At 41.5% G+C, this 14,363-nt stretch overlaps 1 protein-coding gene across 17 annotated transcripts in view; it reads right to left on the bottom strand.

Moving 5' to 3' along the window:
* The window catches only part of ANK2 (ankyrin 2), a 581,957-nt gene that overhangs the window by 21,740 nt on the left and 545,854 nt on the right, over positions 1-14,363 (bottom strand). For 10 of the 17 annotated variants that reach the window (XM_061419353.1, XM_061419352.1, XM_061419351.1 and 7 more), the window contains 2 exons: positions 12,496-12,528; positions 10,572-10,593 (listed from right to left, as the gene is read on the bottom strand). In XM_061419353.1, the coding sequence (XP_061275337.1) occupies positions 10,572-10,593; positions 12,496-12,528 (55 nt within the window). Of the gene's footprint in view, positions 1-1,404; positions 7,654-10,571; positions 10,594-12,495; positions 12,529-14,363 lie in introns of all 17 variants that reach the window. The other 7 variants (XM_061419341.1, XM_061419340.1, XM_061419346.1 and 4 more) reach the window with 2 other exon arrangements.

Below are 14,363 nucleotides of genomic sequence, written 5' to 3' on the forward strand. Positions count from 1 at the left end.
TTAAATTGTGTGTTTGCCTGATTTCTGGAATGGAATGGGGGGGATACATTTAATAAAAATCATGGAAACCATCTGCTTCCATATCTCTTTAATCAAGACTAGCCATTGGACATAATTGCATAAGTTACTGATTTCTAGTAATCTTATGACTTTCCTCTTAAATTGTCTGAGAGGATACTGCCCACCCTAAGATAATCATCTTGCTCATCAAACAGCAGAAAAATCTTAAATGGGATGGAGAAGTGGAGTAATTGGTTAGGACCTCCTATTATTGCCTGTGGCAGTATAAGATCACTTCTGAGTCACATAGCAAAAAATCACATCCAAGATTCAAGAGACCTAGATCACCGGTTGATCGGACCATCCCGGTTTTTTCCGTATGGCCAGAAACAACGTTTGTCTTGGTCCTGGTGACCTTGGAAGAAGGAAGAATAAAATGTACATAGTTGTATGTGTATGTTATATTAGTATGTATATATGCCTTTTGGGCAAAGTTTCTGTCTGCTTACCACTAAGTAAACTCAGATAATGCTCCCACAGACTACAATTTTGCCTTTTATTTTTAACTTCCATTAATCGATGGGCAGCATTTTAGGTCATGGTATCATGACATTTTTTATAATCCAAATTTAAGAATAATAGTCTTTATTGTAGAGATATTGGAAGACCAGAGGCTTCTTCTCAAAGCCATCTATGGTTTCCTTTTTTCATAATTCAAAGGGTCATCATCCCCTCACAGTCAACTTAAATCATGCAAAGTTTGAGTTTTCGTTGTCTGCTGCATCTATTCAGAGTCCATTCTCTATTCATCTGTCGCATAAATGAAAAGCATGCTTTTACCTTATGATTGCTTAAAGTATTTACCATTGGTATCTGAAATCCAACCTTTCTAAATAAAAACAAATCCACAACAATTAGAATTTCATGATATGTGAAATCTTCTTGTGCAAACGGCTTTCTAATGATCACAAAATTGCGAAGTACTAATTATTTCAAAGTACACAAAAGAAGAGAAAGCAATGAATCCTCATAATACAAAATGAAACCAAATAAATCCATGTGCTTAATTTGAGGCTAAAGCCTGGAAAGTCAGAACAACAAAACTCAAAGCTTGCATGGCCTCACGTGCAGCGGCTAGAGGAAAGGCAAGATCCTGGTTGCCTGCCGATCATGTTTATGTTTTCCATAAGCATTCTCATTACTCAATCTTGAGATTGTTTCCACGGACAAGAGTATACAGAGAAAGCCACAAAACACAAAGGGCTTACACAAACATAGTAACCACTACAGAAAGCTTAAAGGAAATGAGACACAAATCACCAACTAAAACAGACATACAAAAAATAAAACTATATCAAATTTATGACATGCGTAGCACAGGGAATCCCAGTGGCTGGCAAATACCTTCAGCATGGTCATGGCCATTTTCATCAGGGATGCGTTCGATCAGAGTCTCAATGGACTCATCCCAAATGGGCCTTGTGTCAAACAGGTCCTCAGGAATTGAGTTCTCGGTCTCAACAGGTGGCAGATTTTCAATTACTGAAACTTCCAGGGCACTACTACTTTCATCATCTGAAACTAAATCTTGCTCCCTTTCTGACTGTGTAAGTCTATCCACTAACTTGGAAGCTTCATCACTAATCTCCTCAAAGAATTCTATGGAGTTCCTGTAAAGATCAAAGAAATGCTCCTTATTGTCTTTTGTGGGGCTTGTGGGCCCCCTGCAGGAAGATGCGGTGCTTTTGCTCTTTACTGGCAATCGGGATGCAAATATCTTTGGTCTTGTGGCCCCTTCCTCTGATTCTAACTCAAGCTCCTCTTCCTCACCTGTGCTTTCTATTTCTGCCTCAGTGTAACTTCTAGTTTCTACTGGACATTTGGTCTTCACGTCCAAACTGGCATCAGATTCAGATTTGCTTCTATCATCTGGTGCGCTGCTTGTCAAGTCCTGTCCCTGGGGACCACCTGTCTTCTTTAGAGGTGAGTCTAGATGTGAAGGCTGCTGCTCCACTCTTTGGGCAGGTGCTTTCACGGGGATTTTAGACTTTGGTTTTGCTTCATCTTCTTTACTTTCCTCATCCAGGCTGGGCAGAAAATCTTCAGAAAGGGAACTCTCATATTCCACCGATGGAGGTATTGAGGTTGAAGTGGGGATAGTCCTTACAGGGATTTTGGATTTGCTCTCAGTAGAAGGCACATTCTCCATGGGTGCAGTAGGGATTTCAATGACTGATTTCTGTTCCTCTGGGGAGGAATCGGGAGAATCATCACCCCGATCTGAATATACAGACCTAGTGACTGTGGAAAAATCTAACTGAACTTGTACAACTTGTTCAGGGAAGTCAGGGCAAGTGGTCTGCTTCGCGCTGGATGGAGGAAGAGAATCACCCATTTGCCTGGTGGGTAGGTCCTCAAGCCCTGTAGAAGTAGCCTCTTTCATGGATGTTTCTGTGGAGGCTGAAATGTCTATTTGGGAGCTAAGTGGGGTATCTGAAGTGTGTATTTCTTCTACCTCCTCACTCAGGTCATCTGGGAGTAACTCTGCTTCATCATCCACTGTTTCTTTTGATTCTGAGAGTGTTAATGACTCAGCTGATGTCTCCACCTGTGGGGCCTCAGCACCTGTACCTCCTTCTTTCATGTCTTGTGAGACAGTCTCTTCCCTGGATTCTTGCCCAATTTGGAAAAAGTGAAAGCTTTCATCGGCATAGGACCTTTTGGTCATATCAATGGCACCACTTCGGGTCATCTCAAACAATTTTCCTTCCTGAAAGAGAAATGGATTTTGCTCACTGGTTGGGGTCCCCTCTTCAGTTGGGGTCCTAGCAGGAGTGGTGTCAGGGGTGGTACCCTGTGACTGTCTGTCTACCATCAAACCAAATATCTTCTGTTCTTCCTCTTTCACCCGAGCCTCAAAGGCTTCGTCATCCTCACGGATTTCACTCCAGGAATCAGAATCCACATCAGTTTTTGTGATGATGACTTTGCTTATTTGTTCACTGACAACTGTTGATGTTTTTGGTACAGGTGGCTCCAAAGATGAGGAGGCTCCATCTGACTGTATTTCCTGCAAAGTACTCTCTTGTTTGGATTCTACTTCCAAGACCTGCTCCTCAAAATTAGCTTCTTTACTTGAAACAGTTTTATCAGAGGAGCTTGTCTCTACTACATCTTCAACAGAGGATGTGATGGTAACAGAATACTCTTCAGAAGAATGAAAACTTGTGTGCCTTGTATCTGTTTGGGTTTTGCTTTCTTCACCAGAGAAAAAAGATTGAGAAGGAACATTTTCATAAGGGCTTATGATTTGAGGATCATAGATTTCCTCAGTCTCTGTTGGGTCTGACACTGGAACATCCAAGGATGATCTATCAGTTTGAGTAGTAATGAGTGAATCTTGAATGGAACAGTCCTCTGGTAAGCTCTCAAAAGCTTGGTCAGGTTTTGTGACCTCCATTTCTGTAGCAGAAGCTGTAGAGACCATGTCTTCATCTAATTCTTTTGCTTCAGATGCTGGACAAAGAGGTAAAGAGGAGAAAGATGGAGAGCCTTCACTGGGGGGATCTGCTTGTGAAGATTCGACTTCAGGAACATCAAGCTCTTCTTCTAGGTCGTTCTCACCAGTGTCTTGGAGGGCTAGTGATTCCTTATGGATAACTAGCTGCTCACTGACATCGTCACCAGGGGAACTGCGGAGACCTGAAGAGACAGGAGCAGCTGAGTCGCTAGGACTCCCAATCTCATACTCAAGGCCATCACAAAGTTTTGATTGATAAGTATCTCCATTCAGATCATCATAAGACATCTCTGGTCCATCAGTGGGAAGAGCATGACTGTCTTCGGGTAAGCGAGATTTATAATCTTTTTCTTCTTCTGATTTATCTGAATCTTCCTGAGCATCTTCATTCATCTTAAAAGTGTACTGCTTGGAAACGATAGGCTGGAATTGTATTTCTTCAGGACTGGAATTTGAGTCTATGCTGGATGGAAGTGGGGAAGGAGGCTGCACTCGAATAACTGGCTCTGCCAAGAGACCTGAGTCAGCACCTTTCTTCAGCTGTGTCAACTCAGGTTCACTTTCTGAGGAGGAAGAAGCCTCCCTGCCCTCTGTTGTTACTACCACAGGAGCGTCACTTTCATCCTCGACACTCTCTGTGTGTTTTGGTTCATCCGTGTCTGCTGAACAGTCGACATCTGCATCAGAGGATGAAGAAGATTCTTCCTGCTTGGGTTCTCTTTTGTAGTCCCTTTTCTGCTTTGCTTCTTGTTCAAGTTCATCAAACGTTTTGACTTTGGTTACCATTTTAAACATTTCCTCTTCCGGTGTGAACCTCTTTTTCTCCCCATTTTCTGAGTCGTCCTCCTCCGCACATTCAGGAATCACAGCTGGTTTTGGTGTGTCTGTGGTTTTGGGCGTGACCTCGTAGCTAACTTCTTCGGAGCTGGGGGTGTCTGGGGAAAGGGGACTCTTCCCCGAGCTCTCCATGAGTGACGTCTGCTCGAGGCTGTCATCCTCGGCACTGCCGTCGGGGTCTCGGAGCAGCCGGGACCGCACAGAGGCCACTTCCGTGAAGAGCTCGGTCTTGGCAACAGCTGAGGGAAGAGGAAAGTGACTTGGGAGAATTCCAGCCTTCATCTTTGGTTCAACGGGGCTGCTTTCAAGAGAGTCACGGCAAGGGGATTCCTTCAGAGGACTTGGTTCCAGAGAATCGGGAGTTTTGTGCGAAGAGTTATCTTCCAGCACAGGGCTGGCCTCCAGGGAGTCTTTGTGGCTCACAGCGAAGGATTCATCAGCCCCAGGGCTGAAAACCTCACTCTCGCGGCTAGGGAGTGCGAGTTCTAACCCTTGCGGACTTCTAATGGCTGCCTGGGGCTTTGATTCAGTCCCTGAGCCTGCCTTTACAGCAGCCTCGGACAACGGTGAGGCCTCTGCCTCCCCTGAGGGCTTGGTGGCTGTGGATTCCTGAGCTTCGGTATCAGTTTGTGTTTCGTGGGATGGACTAATGTGTGCACGTGGACCTTCGTCACAGGTCACTTCCTCAGTCAGTCCTTCGGATGTTTCTTTTGCTAATGATACACTTTGACCACCAAGGCTGTCACCTTCCTGTGGGGGGCATATGTCTTTGGAAGGGTCTGGGGTGGCCTCTGTCAGCTGATGCTCAGCAGAGGACTCTACTGCCTCGGTGACTGCAGCGCCTTGCCCTTCAGAACCATCAGCAACATCTTTGGTTGAGGGATGTCCTTTTTCGGAATGACTTTCTGGTGCTGTTTCTAACTTGGTAGTTTCATGTGTTTCCCCAATCTGCTCCTCACTTTTCTTTGGCGAGAAGGAAAGGCTCTCTGGGCTTGTCTCGGGGGTCTCGGCTAGGCCCTCATGTTTATAGCTTTCCTCTGAACTAATCTGAGGGGTCCCTTCCATCAGGCTGCCACACGGAGAATCTGCCACCCCTTCGGGCTTCAGGCTCTCAGAACTGCCATGTAAAGCGCCACTCTGCAAAGACAGGGCTGGGAGGAACTCATCTTTCATGTAATCTAGTGGAAATGTCGTGTTGAAAGGACTAGTGAGCACTTGGTCTAAGTGAAGCTGTGCCTTCTCAGGCTCCTCAGTCATACGGAACTGCTGGTACTTGTCATTGTCTTCCAGTTCTTGCTTAATGACGTCAGAAAAGTCAGTGGAGGTTTTCCGGTCTGGGCTGATCTGGAGATCCATGTCTCCCTGGTCGTCAGCCAGCTTTTCTTTGGGGACTTCGCTATCTTTATGGCTTTCTTCTTCAGGCACTGGCTGAACAGGTTCGGGTGTTTTGTGGTTGAGAGATTTCTCCTTTTCTCCAGCCCCATCTTCTCTCTTAAACCCTGTGGAGGAAGCACGGACTGCTCTTCTGGGTTCTGAGAATCCCGTGACCAGGAACCTCTGGCCTCGTTTGATTGTCTGACTCTCCGTTTTCTGCGCTTCTCCTGGGGTTACTATCGGCCCCTTTTCTTTTTCTAGCCGACCTCTACCCTTTTCTTGTGGCTGTTTTGGTTTTGCAGATTTGTGCTCAAAAAGTCCGGTCTTGTGTTTCGATGGGTCCTGACCTGACTGGAAAGCTTTCATCAGCTCCCGAACAGACATGGTCTCCTCGATTCTTTCTGTTTTTGAGGTGGGGGAGACAGGTGGTTGTTTGTCTGTTTTCCCAGAAGGTGACACGGGCAGGTGCTTCTCAGTTTTCCCGGAGCTTGAGACAGGAGAATGCTTTTCCATCCTTCCAGCGGGTGACACCGGCAAGCGTTTCTCTGTTCTGCCAGGAGATACCGGCGGATGTTTCTCGGATCTCCCAGAGGGAGATCCAGGGGGACGTTTATCTGTCTTACCTGAAGGCGAAACAGGAGGGTGTCTTTCTGTTTTTGTAGAAGAGGACATAGGGGAGTGTCTTTCCGTTTTGGTCGAGGGTGAAACGGGTGAGTGTTTCTCAGTTTTGCTTGAGGATGACACAGGGGACTGCTTTTCAGCTTTCGCGGAGGGTGACACAGGCGAGTGTTTCTCGTTCTTACTCGATGGTGATACCGGAGGGTGCCTTTCTGTTTTGGCAGAGGAGGAAAGAGAAGTGTGTCTTTCTGTTCTAGAGGAGGCGGACGCTGGCGCATGCCTCTCTGACTTCAGAGAGGGCGATGCAGTCAAATGTGTCCTTTGTGTTACCTTTTTTGGCACATCCTCTTTGCCTTTGACTCTGATAGGCAACTTGCTTCGACCCTTCTGTTCATCTTCCACTCGTTTCTGAAGGGCCTTCACCTTGTCCTTTATGGAACCAATGGGCGTTTCCTCTATCAAAGGTGACGTAGCTTTTACAGCAGGAAGAGGCTCGGGGGCTGAACCTGTGTCTTCATCTAATGACTCCTCTGAACTCCCTTTTTTAAGTTCTGTTTTTTCTGCACTAGCTTGTGGACTGTCCTCCTTCTGCTTTTGTTTCTCCTTTAATTTCCTTCTCACCGGCTTCTTGATCCCCAGGCTTGGTTTGGGCTGTTTCTGTGTACTCTGTGTCTCCTCTGAGGGTGCATCTTTGCCTTCGCTTTCTGAGCGCCTGCTGGGACCCTGAACCTCAGGCTTCTCCTCTACCATACCTTGCTCCTTCTGGGGCTGCTTTTCGTGAGGAGGCACATAGGAATTCAGATCCTCAGTAAGGTAGTTCACTAGCCCCGTTGAGTCTTTCTCTACTTCTACTTTGGTCTCTTTATCTAGCCTAACTTCTACACATGGGTATTCGGCGATCTCTAAAGATGCTTTTTGCTTAGCCTCCTCTATCTCCTCCTCACTGACAATGACCCACTCCTCCTCCACTAACTCTCTATCTGGCTGAGACCTCGGCACACTGCCTTCATCTCCTGTGCAGGTTCCGCTTCTCAGGATTTCGTTCACCTTCTCTAAGTCCTCTTTAACTCTTTCAACAATTTCAAAAGGCTCCCCTGGCTCTTCCTCTGCAGCCTTCACCAGCTCCTTCACTTTGATGGAACCTGCCCTATCAGATCCATCTGTGGTCAAGATGGCGGTCATTTTGATCAAATCTTGTTTCATCTCAGAAACTTCAGAGAGCAAGTCCGGACTTGCCAGGACAGGAACTTCATTAACCAGGTGACTTTTCAGGACAGATGTTTCTGTAGATTCTGTCTCATCATCTTTGATGTGAATGGAAAAACATCGAAAGTAAAATGGAAATCAAAAAAGATATTGGCAAATGTAATCAGGACTGAAACGACACAGTGTCTTTTCCTGTCGTGGCGGGAGGGACAACAAAATGGGCTGGGAATGGTGGATCCACAAGGTCTCAGGATACAAAAGCAAAGCAAGGCTAACGGAAAAAAAACTGAAAAGGAAAAATGAGCAGGAAATAACTTGCTTAATTTTCTCACTTGTAGCACATCCACACATATAACAAAGCTTTAACAAATAATCAAGACACACACACACAAAATCACAAAACAAAGAACGAACGCAGTGAAATTACACAGAGATATCTCAAGATTGTTCAGATGTTACAGATCAATGTCGAAAAAAAATGAATATGGGAAAAAAAGGAAAAAAGCATTAGAAATCGCAGATAGTTGATTTCCTCTAGGAGAAAGCCAGTAGTAGCAAACTCAGAATACTTCCTAATGAGGTATATACGTTATTTAATCATAGAAAAATCTGGAACGCAGCATGTTTAGTTCTGCCAATATACAATGACTATATAAAATATATCTGAATCAGCTGCAAACCGGCATTTCATCTAAGGGAAATTCACACCTAACAGTGAAACAAACAGTCTTGTGCTGAGAGGCATGGTCCTTTCCTTGGAGCAACCTCCTTGCTTAGACACGTAATGGACAGACCAAGGAGGGAAAGAAAGGAAAGGAAAGAAAAACAACAAAAACGATTGTGATTAAACTTATATGTGAGTCCAAAGTTAAAATGTGATGCATGGCAACCCAAATCAGAGACAGTCACACGGGACACACGCACAGTTTATGTAAGCCAAGTTATTTCCATGCAAAGCAAAGGTGGACTAAAACTGGTGGAGAGGCAGCCTTGCCGAGATGCACGGGCGGGAAGATGGTGAGAAATTAGAACACATGTGGAAAACGACTGTGGTGAAGCATAGTTATTTCCCTAAAAGCCCATACACAAGATGCTCAACGCAGTATGCGTGAGGCGTGGGTAGTGGGTGCCTGCATCCATTAAAGCAAGGAGGACAACTCAAACTCGTTTAGAATTTACTCATGAAAAGACCGTAGTTCAAAAAGCCCTTTCAACAGAGCTCTTCTTTGGAGATTACTTCATACCTGGATGAAGATTATTTTATGATTGTTTTTACACTAAAAGAAAGCCAAACATGGGACTTCCCTGGCAGTTCAGTGGTTAAGAGCTTCCACTACAGGGGATAAGCATTTGATCCCTGGTTGGGGAACTAAGATCCCACATGCTGTACAATGTAGCCCCCCACAAAGGGAGGCCAAATGTAAGCCTATATTTGAAAATTTTTAAACAGTCACGATACCTTGATTCATTCAGGAGGATTAATGGCACTATATCAATATAGTAACCTTTTTTTTTTAAATGATTGAGCCAGATGGATGAATTTTTAATTCCTATAAGCTTATATCCAAGGAATAAAGGGTCATTTAAATAAACATATTAGTACCAAAGAAAAAAGTGGAATAATAAAATCTCTTTATAAAAAGGAATTAATGAAAGCAATAATAATGTAAAAGTTTTTATAAACATAAGTGCCTTCTCTTGAGAGAATCAATATTTGTTGAGATATACTCTGTGAAATGCATATATAAAGATATATTTAACTTATATTAATACAGATTTGTTCAGATATAAAACAATGAAAATATCCAGAATTTTAAATATGCTAGTCCTAAACAAAGATTTATAGTGGTTAGTAATGGTGGTTAATAATGGCAACTAGCTTGTATCTTACATCATGATCTTAACCCTCATATTTAAGAGGGTAAGGAGACTCTTAATTAAAAGTATTTCAAAAACTTAGCAGTAAATTACATTGTGCTAGGACTTCAAGAAAGGGGGGGAAAGTCCAAAGATTACTGCATTGGGCCTAAAGACCATATTAAACATACTTCTAAGTTTTCTCCTTTTGGGAATAGCACTCTGAAATACAGTGAATCAAAATAAATCTTAAGATGAATAAACATTAAAAATCAGATTTTTTTCTAAAGCATTTGGGACATAAGAGTAGGAAAGAATCCTGAAAAACTAATTTCTTCCACACAAGAACCTAGTCACCAGAAACAAGCCAACAAACTGAAAATTTAACTGAATGTTACAAACCTAAAATGAGCTCTAAGATAGCTCTCTCAATGTCTATAAAAATCAGTTCTTTCTGTACTATATTATGCTTAGGCTTTGCATCATTATTTAAAATTAGCCCTATTATGACATTACGACATACTGTTATGATTAGTAATTTCATCCAGGAGGTTTTCATTTTTGCTTTTCCTGGTTCTTAATTTTTTCAGAACACTTTTACAAAAGTCCATCAGACCTCAGCCCTAGAGAAGTCAGTTACACTTCACCACAGTAAGAGGTGCAAGGGGTGGGGGGTGGTGTGAGGGGAGCGTTAGCTTTAGCTGAGAACTATTAAGACAGTATCACTTTTGCAGGTGTGGCCTACATAAGTAATGAGCTCTCTACTGATGTCAGGGTCGCTTGATGTAAAAAGTGATACTGTCACATCAGAGCTTAAAAAAAATGAGATGACAATGTTATGCTAACAAATGGACAAAAACGGTAGGGTGAGTTTCTAAACAAGCATAACAGCAAAAGCAGGGTTAACAGGGATCCAAAAGAAAGTGAATGCTTAGATGAATAATCATTGCATTTTACTGATAATTTGCTCACAAATTAGATATATTCATAATTTAACTGGCCAAGCTGCTTCTCTAAAAATATATTAATGATTAATAAGGATAATATAAAAATATAAATATTATAATGGTTAGTAATGGCAACTAGCTTGCATCTTAATTCATGCTTTTCTTTATTGTAGCCAGCTTTCACACAAACTCAGTTTTATTTGAAATCTTACTTTTTTCTGATGTCATATCGATCTGAAAGAAAAGATACATAAATTGAATGGTTACAAATAGTGTTGTGTCCCATATCCCCGATGTACACAATAAACTCTATCATAATTATAAACATGGGAGACACCATAAGTTATAGGAAGGTCAGAGTAATTTGCTACGGTTCTTCCCCAAGAGTGTCTTTGATTCTTATCCTAACTTTGGAAAAAACAAATCTGTTTTCTAGACACTATAGGTAGAAAGTCCTTTCCAACATGTTTCTTTGGGAAGATATGACCTAGAGGTGTTTGATATTAGAAATAGATATTAGGGAAAAGGGCCAGGAAAAAAAAAGTGAAGTAGGTATAAAACAGTGTCAATTTAGTTGAGAAAAAGCAAAGAACATGCCCGAGTGATATGTTCTATAGAAACTGTTCCATTATTAGTTACAAGACAGAATTCCAAATCCCCAAAATAACACAAACTAGATCTCTTGCACTGAATAGTTCCTGAAAATATTCAATAGAAAATCGTAAGCCTAACAGAAAAATTCATTTGGATATAATAGCAAAGCTGGTTTCATAACTGTGTTGCTCTTTCAACGAAGTATGTAGGTATCATTTGACCAGCCTGGGGATCAAGTCGTCAGCTACAGAAGGGAAACTGAATACGTGAGGCAAAGAGTGACTGCACACTTGGGGGCAGGCATGGCTTCAGTCTTGTAAGTTTATTGTCATCTGGTCATACACGGTAGCACAACGAGGCTATAATCACCCCTCTCATCCTGCTCCACGGCTGGTATGAATAGAGAAGGGAACTGACGGGTAGTCTCTGAACTGATAAAGGCCTTACATTTTAAGCTGGTGAGCACAAGGGTATTTATTATCTTTTTCTTCATGGTTTTGTATTTCAAATCCATCATAACAACATTAAAAAATAAAATGGTGTATTTGAAAACATTTATGTGAAACAAATTACAATTCCATTTGTCTGTCTTAGAGATATGAAGCAATATGTTAATTAAGTATAAGAACTTTTTCAATAATTTCTTTCATTTCTGTAATGCTTAGGCATTTTCAGATCTTTATTAGGAAAAAAACATACTTTCTTTGACTATCAAAGCAAGTATAATTCAAATGGCTATTTATTCAAGGTAATCTCTCTAAGACTCATTTTTTTCATCTGTCATATAGCACCTATGGTATGACAACATACATCTTTTAGCATGACTGTGAGATCACTGTTGATGGAGTATGTGGAATACTTAATAAAGTGTCTACCTTATAAGAAGTGCTCATTATTAGTAGAGTTCTGCATTATAATATTAATATAGTAAGATGGATGAACTGTATGCTCCTTTTGATTTCAGTGGTTCTCAAACTTTTGTTCTTAAGACGCCCTTTATACTCCTAAAAAAACACTGGGGAGTGTGAAGAACTTTTGCTTATGTTTAACATATATAAATATGTGTCTGTATTACAAATGATAGCTGAGAAAACACAAGAACCCAAGTGTAAACAAGCCCACGTTCCATAGTGTCAGGGTGATAATGTCATCATATGCAATGCAGCCTCTGGAATACTTCTGTGTAGCTTGTGAGGATATGGGCGCTAAAAGGCAAATGATGACTCAGGACTAAGGAAACAGTTTTATCCTCCCGGCATCTCCTGACCAACCTTTGAGAACCACTGAGATTGTGGTTTGATTTTCAGTAATTGGTAGAGAAATCTGTATTATTGCACAGACAGGTAATAATTTATAGGGAAGTTTTAGTGTCCTATGAAATCAGTCCATAACATGAGAAAACAGGCTCAGAGAGGTTAAGTAAAATTGTGACCCTTCAATTACTAAAAACAACTGTATAACCCTTCTCTGTTAATCATGTGCTCTTATCAGTGGTTACAGCAATGACACAGCCATTAACAAGCGACAACGCCATATAATTACCTCTTCCTCCTGTTCTTGATCTGACTCTGATTCCTGGCCACCCCAAGACGCCATGCAAGATGGAGAAAGAGAGCAGGAAGAGTAGAGAGCATTTAGAAGAGAAGACAAAACTAAATACCCTGACAGCAAACATCAGCAGGCAAGCATACAGTTAGCATTTGCATATTTTTTCTTACTAACAGTTTACAGAAGACAAGCACAAAAATTAAAGAAGATTGATTTAAATGCAAACATCTGTAGATTCAAAAGACAAAAGAACCAAAATTATAAATATACTAATCTATCAGACAAAAGAACTAATATTATAAATGTACTCATTTCAGATATAGGTTACCAGCAGCCACAAAGTGTGACATTTCATGGATTGGATGGCATATGTCTACAGAAATGGTGATGATAATATCTCAGCATAATATCTTGATGCTTTTGAACTGTGGTATTGGAGAAGACTCTTGAGACTCCCTTGGACAGCAAGAAGATTCAACCAGTCCATCCTAAAGGAAATCAGTCCTGAATATTCATTGGAAGGACTGATGCTGAAGCTGAAACTCCAATACTTTGGCCACCTGATGCAAAGAACTGGCTCACTGGAAAAGACCCTCACTCTGGGAAAGATTGAAGGCGGGAGAAGGGGACGACAGAGGATGAGATGGTTGGATGGCATCACCGACTCAATGGACATGAGTTTGAGCAAACTCCGGGAGCTGGTGAAGAACAGGGAAGCCTGCTGTGCTGCAGTCCATGGAGTTGCTGAGTCAGACACAACTAAGCAACTGAACTGACTGAACTGAATATCTCAGCCATTACAGGTATTGATTAAACATGTTAAAAGCCACAAATGAACATGCAGTGAAGATATTTTCAATACACAGGCAATACTTAGGAGTTCTCTTGTAATAAAGAGCTACCCTGTTCTAAAATATATCTAAACTCTACCATGTTTGTCAATGTTTTCTTTTTGTTTTAGTTACTAAATGGAGAGCTGTCCTGGACCATCATTGAATTAATAACTGTGCCGGATATATCTTGACTTAGATACAAAAAGGAATAATGAACTAAATGCTTTCTTTTATAGCATACTGAAAGCTCATTTGAATCAGAGACAAAGCTCATTCATCTTTACACATCATTCAGATGGATTGCCCCAGCATTTATGTATTTCTCTGTGGTTCTTATTTGGCATTCTGCTTCAGTGATTCAAAAGTGCTCAGCACTACAACCCCCAAAGTACATTCTTTACCACTGGAATGCTGTTAGATAACAGTTACTTGGATGCATATGTCTACTGCTGTATTCTAATTCTTGTAATTAACATGTAAATTTACACATGCAGATTCTGGTATTTCATTTCATTTTGACCATTAAATAAGAATTTAGTGTTAAATATGATACTACATGGTTTTCTCTATGTGACCGATTTCTAATTTGTAAGAATAATTAATCGTGAAAAATGGTGAATGAAAATAAACATAGAAAATGTTCTGTTTCATGGAGTTAAGATTTAGGATTTTAAATATGTTTCTACCTCTCCTCCTGGGTTTCCCTTGTGATAAAGAATCAGCCTGCAATGAGGGAGACCTGGGTTCGATCCCTGGGTTGGGAAGATCCGCTGGAGGAGGGAAAGGCTACCCACTTCAGTATTCTGGCCTGGAGAATTCCATGGACTGTAGAGTCCATGGGGTTGCAAAGAGTCGGACATGACTGAGCAATGTTCACTTTCACTTTTCACCTCTCCTCCAAGTCTCACCTGCCAGTATCCCACTTCTCAACCTCTAAAATACACTCTGACAACTTGCTATAACCTTCTATAAATTGCCATATGGGAACTTTCCATTAAAAAGGAATACTGGTCAAAATTTTTCAAAAAA

Source organism: Bos javanicus, chromosome 6 (assembly GCF_032452875.1).
Source record: "Bos javanicus breed banteng chromosome 6, ARS-OSU_banteng_1.0, whole genome shotgun sequence".
In the NCBI taxonomy this organism is placed as follows: Eukaryota; Metazoa; Chordata; class Mammalia; order Artiodactyla; family Bovidae; genus Bos; species Bos javanicus.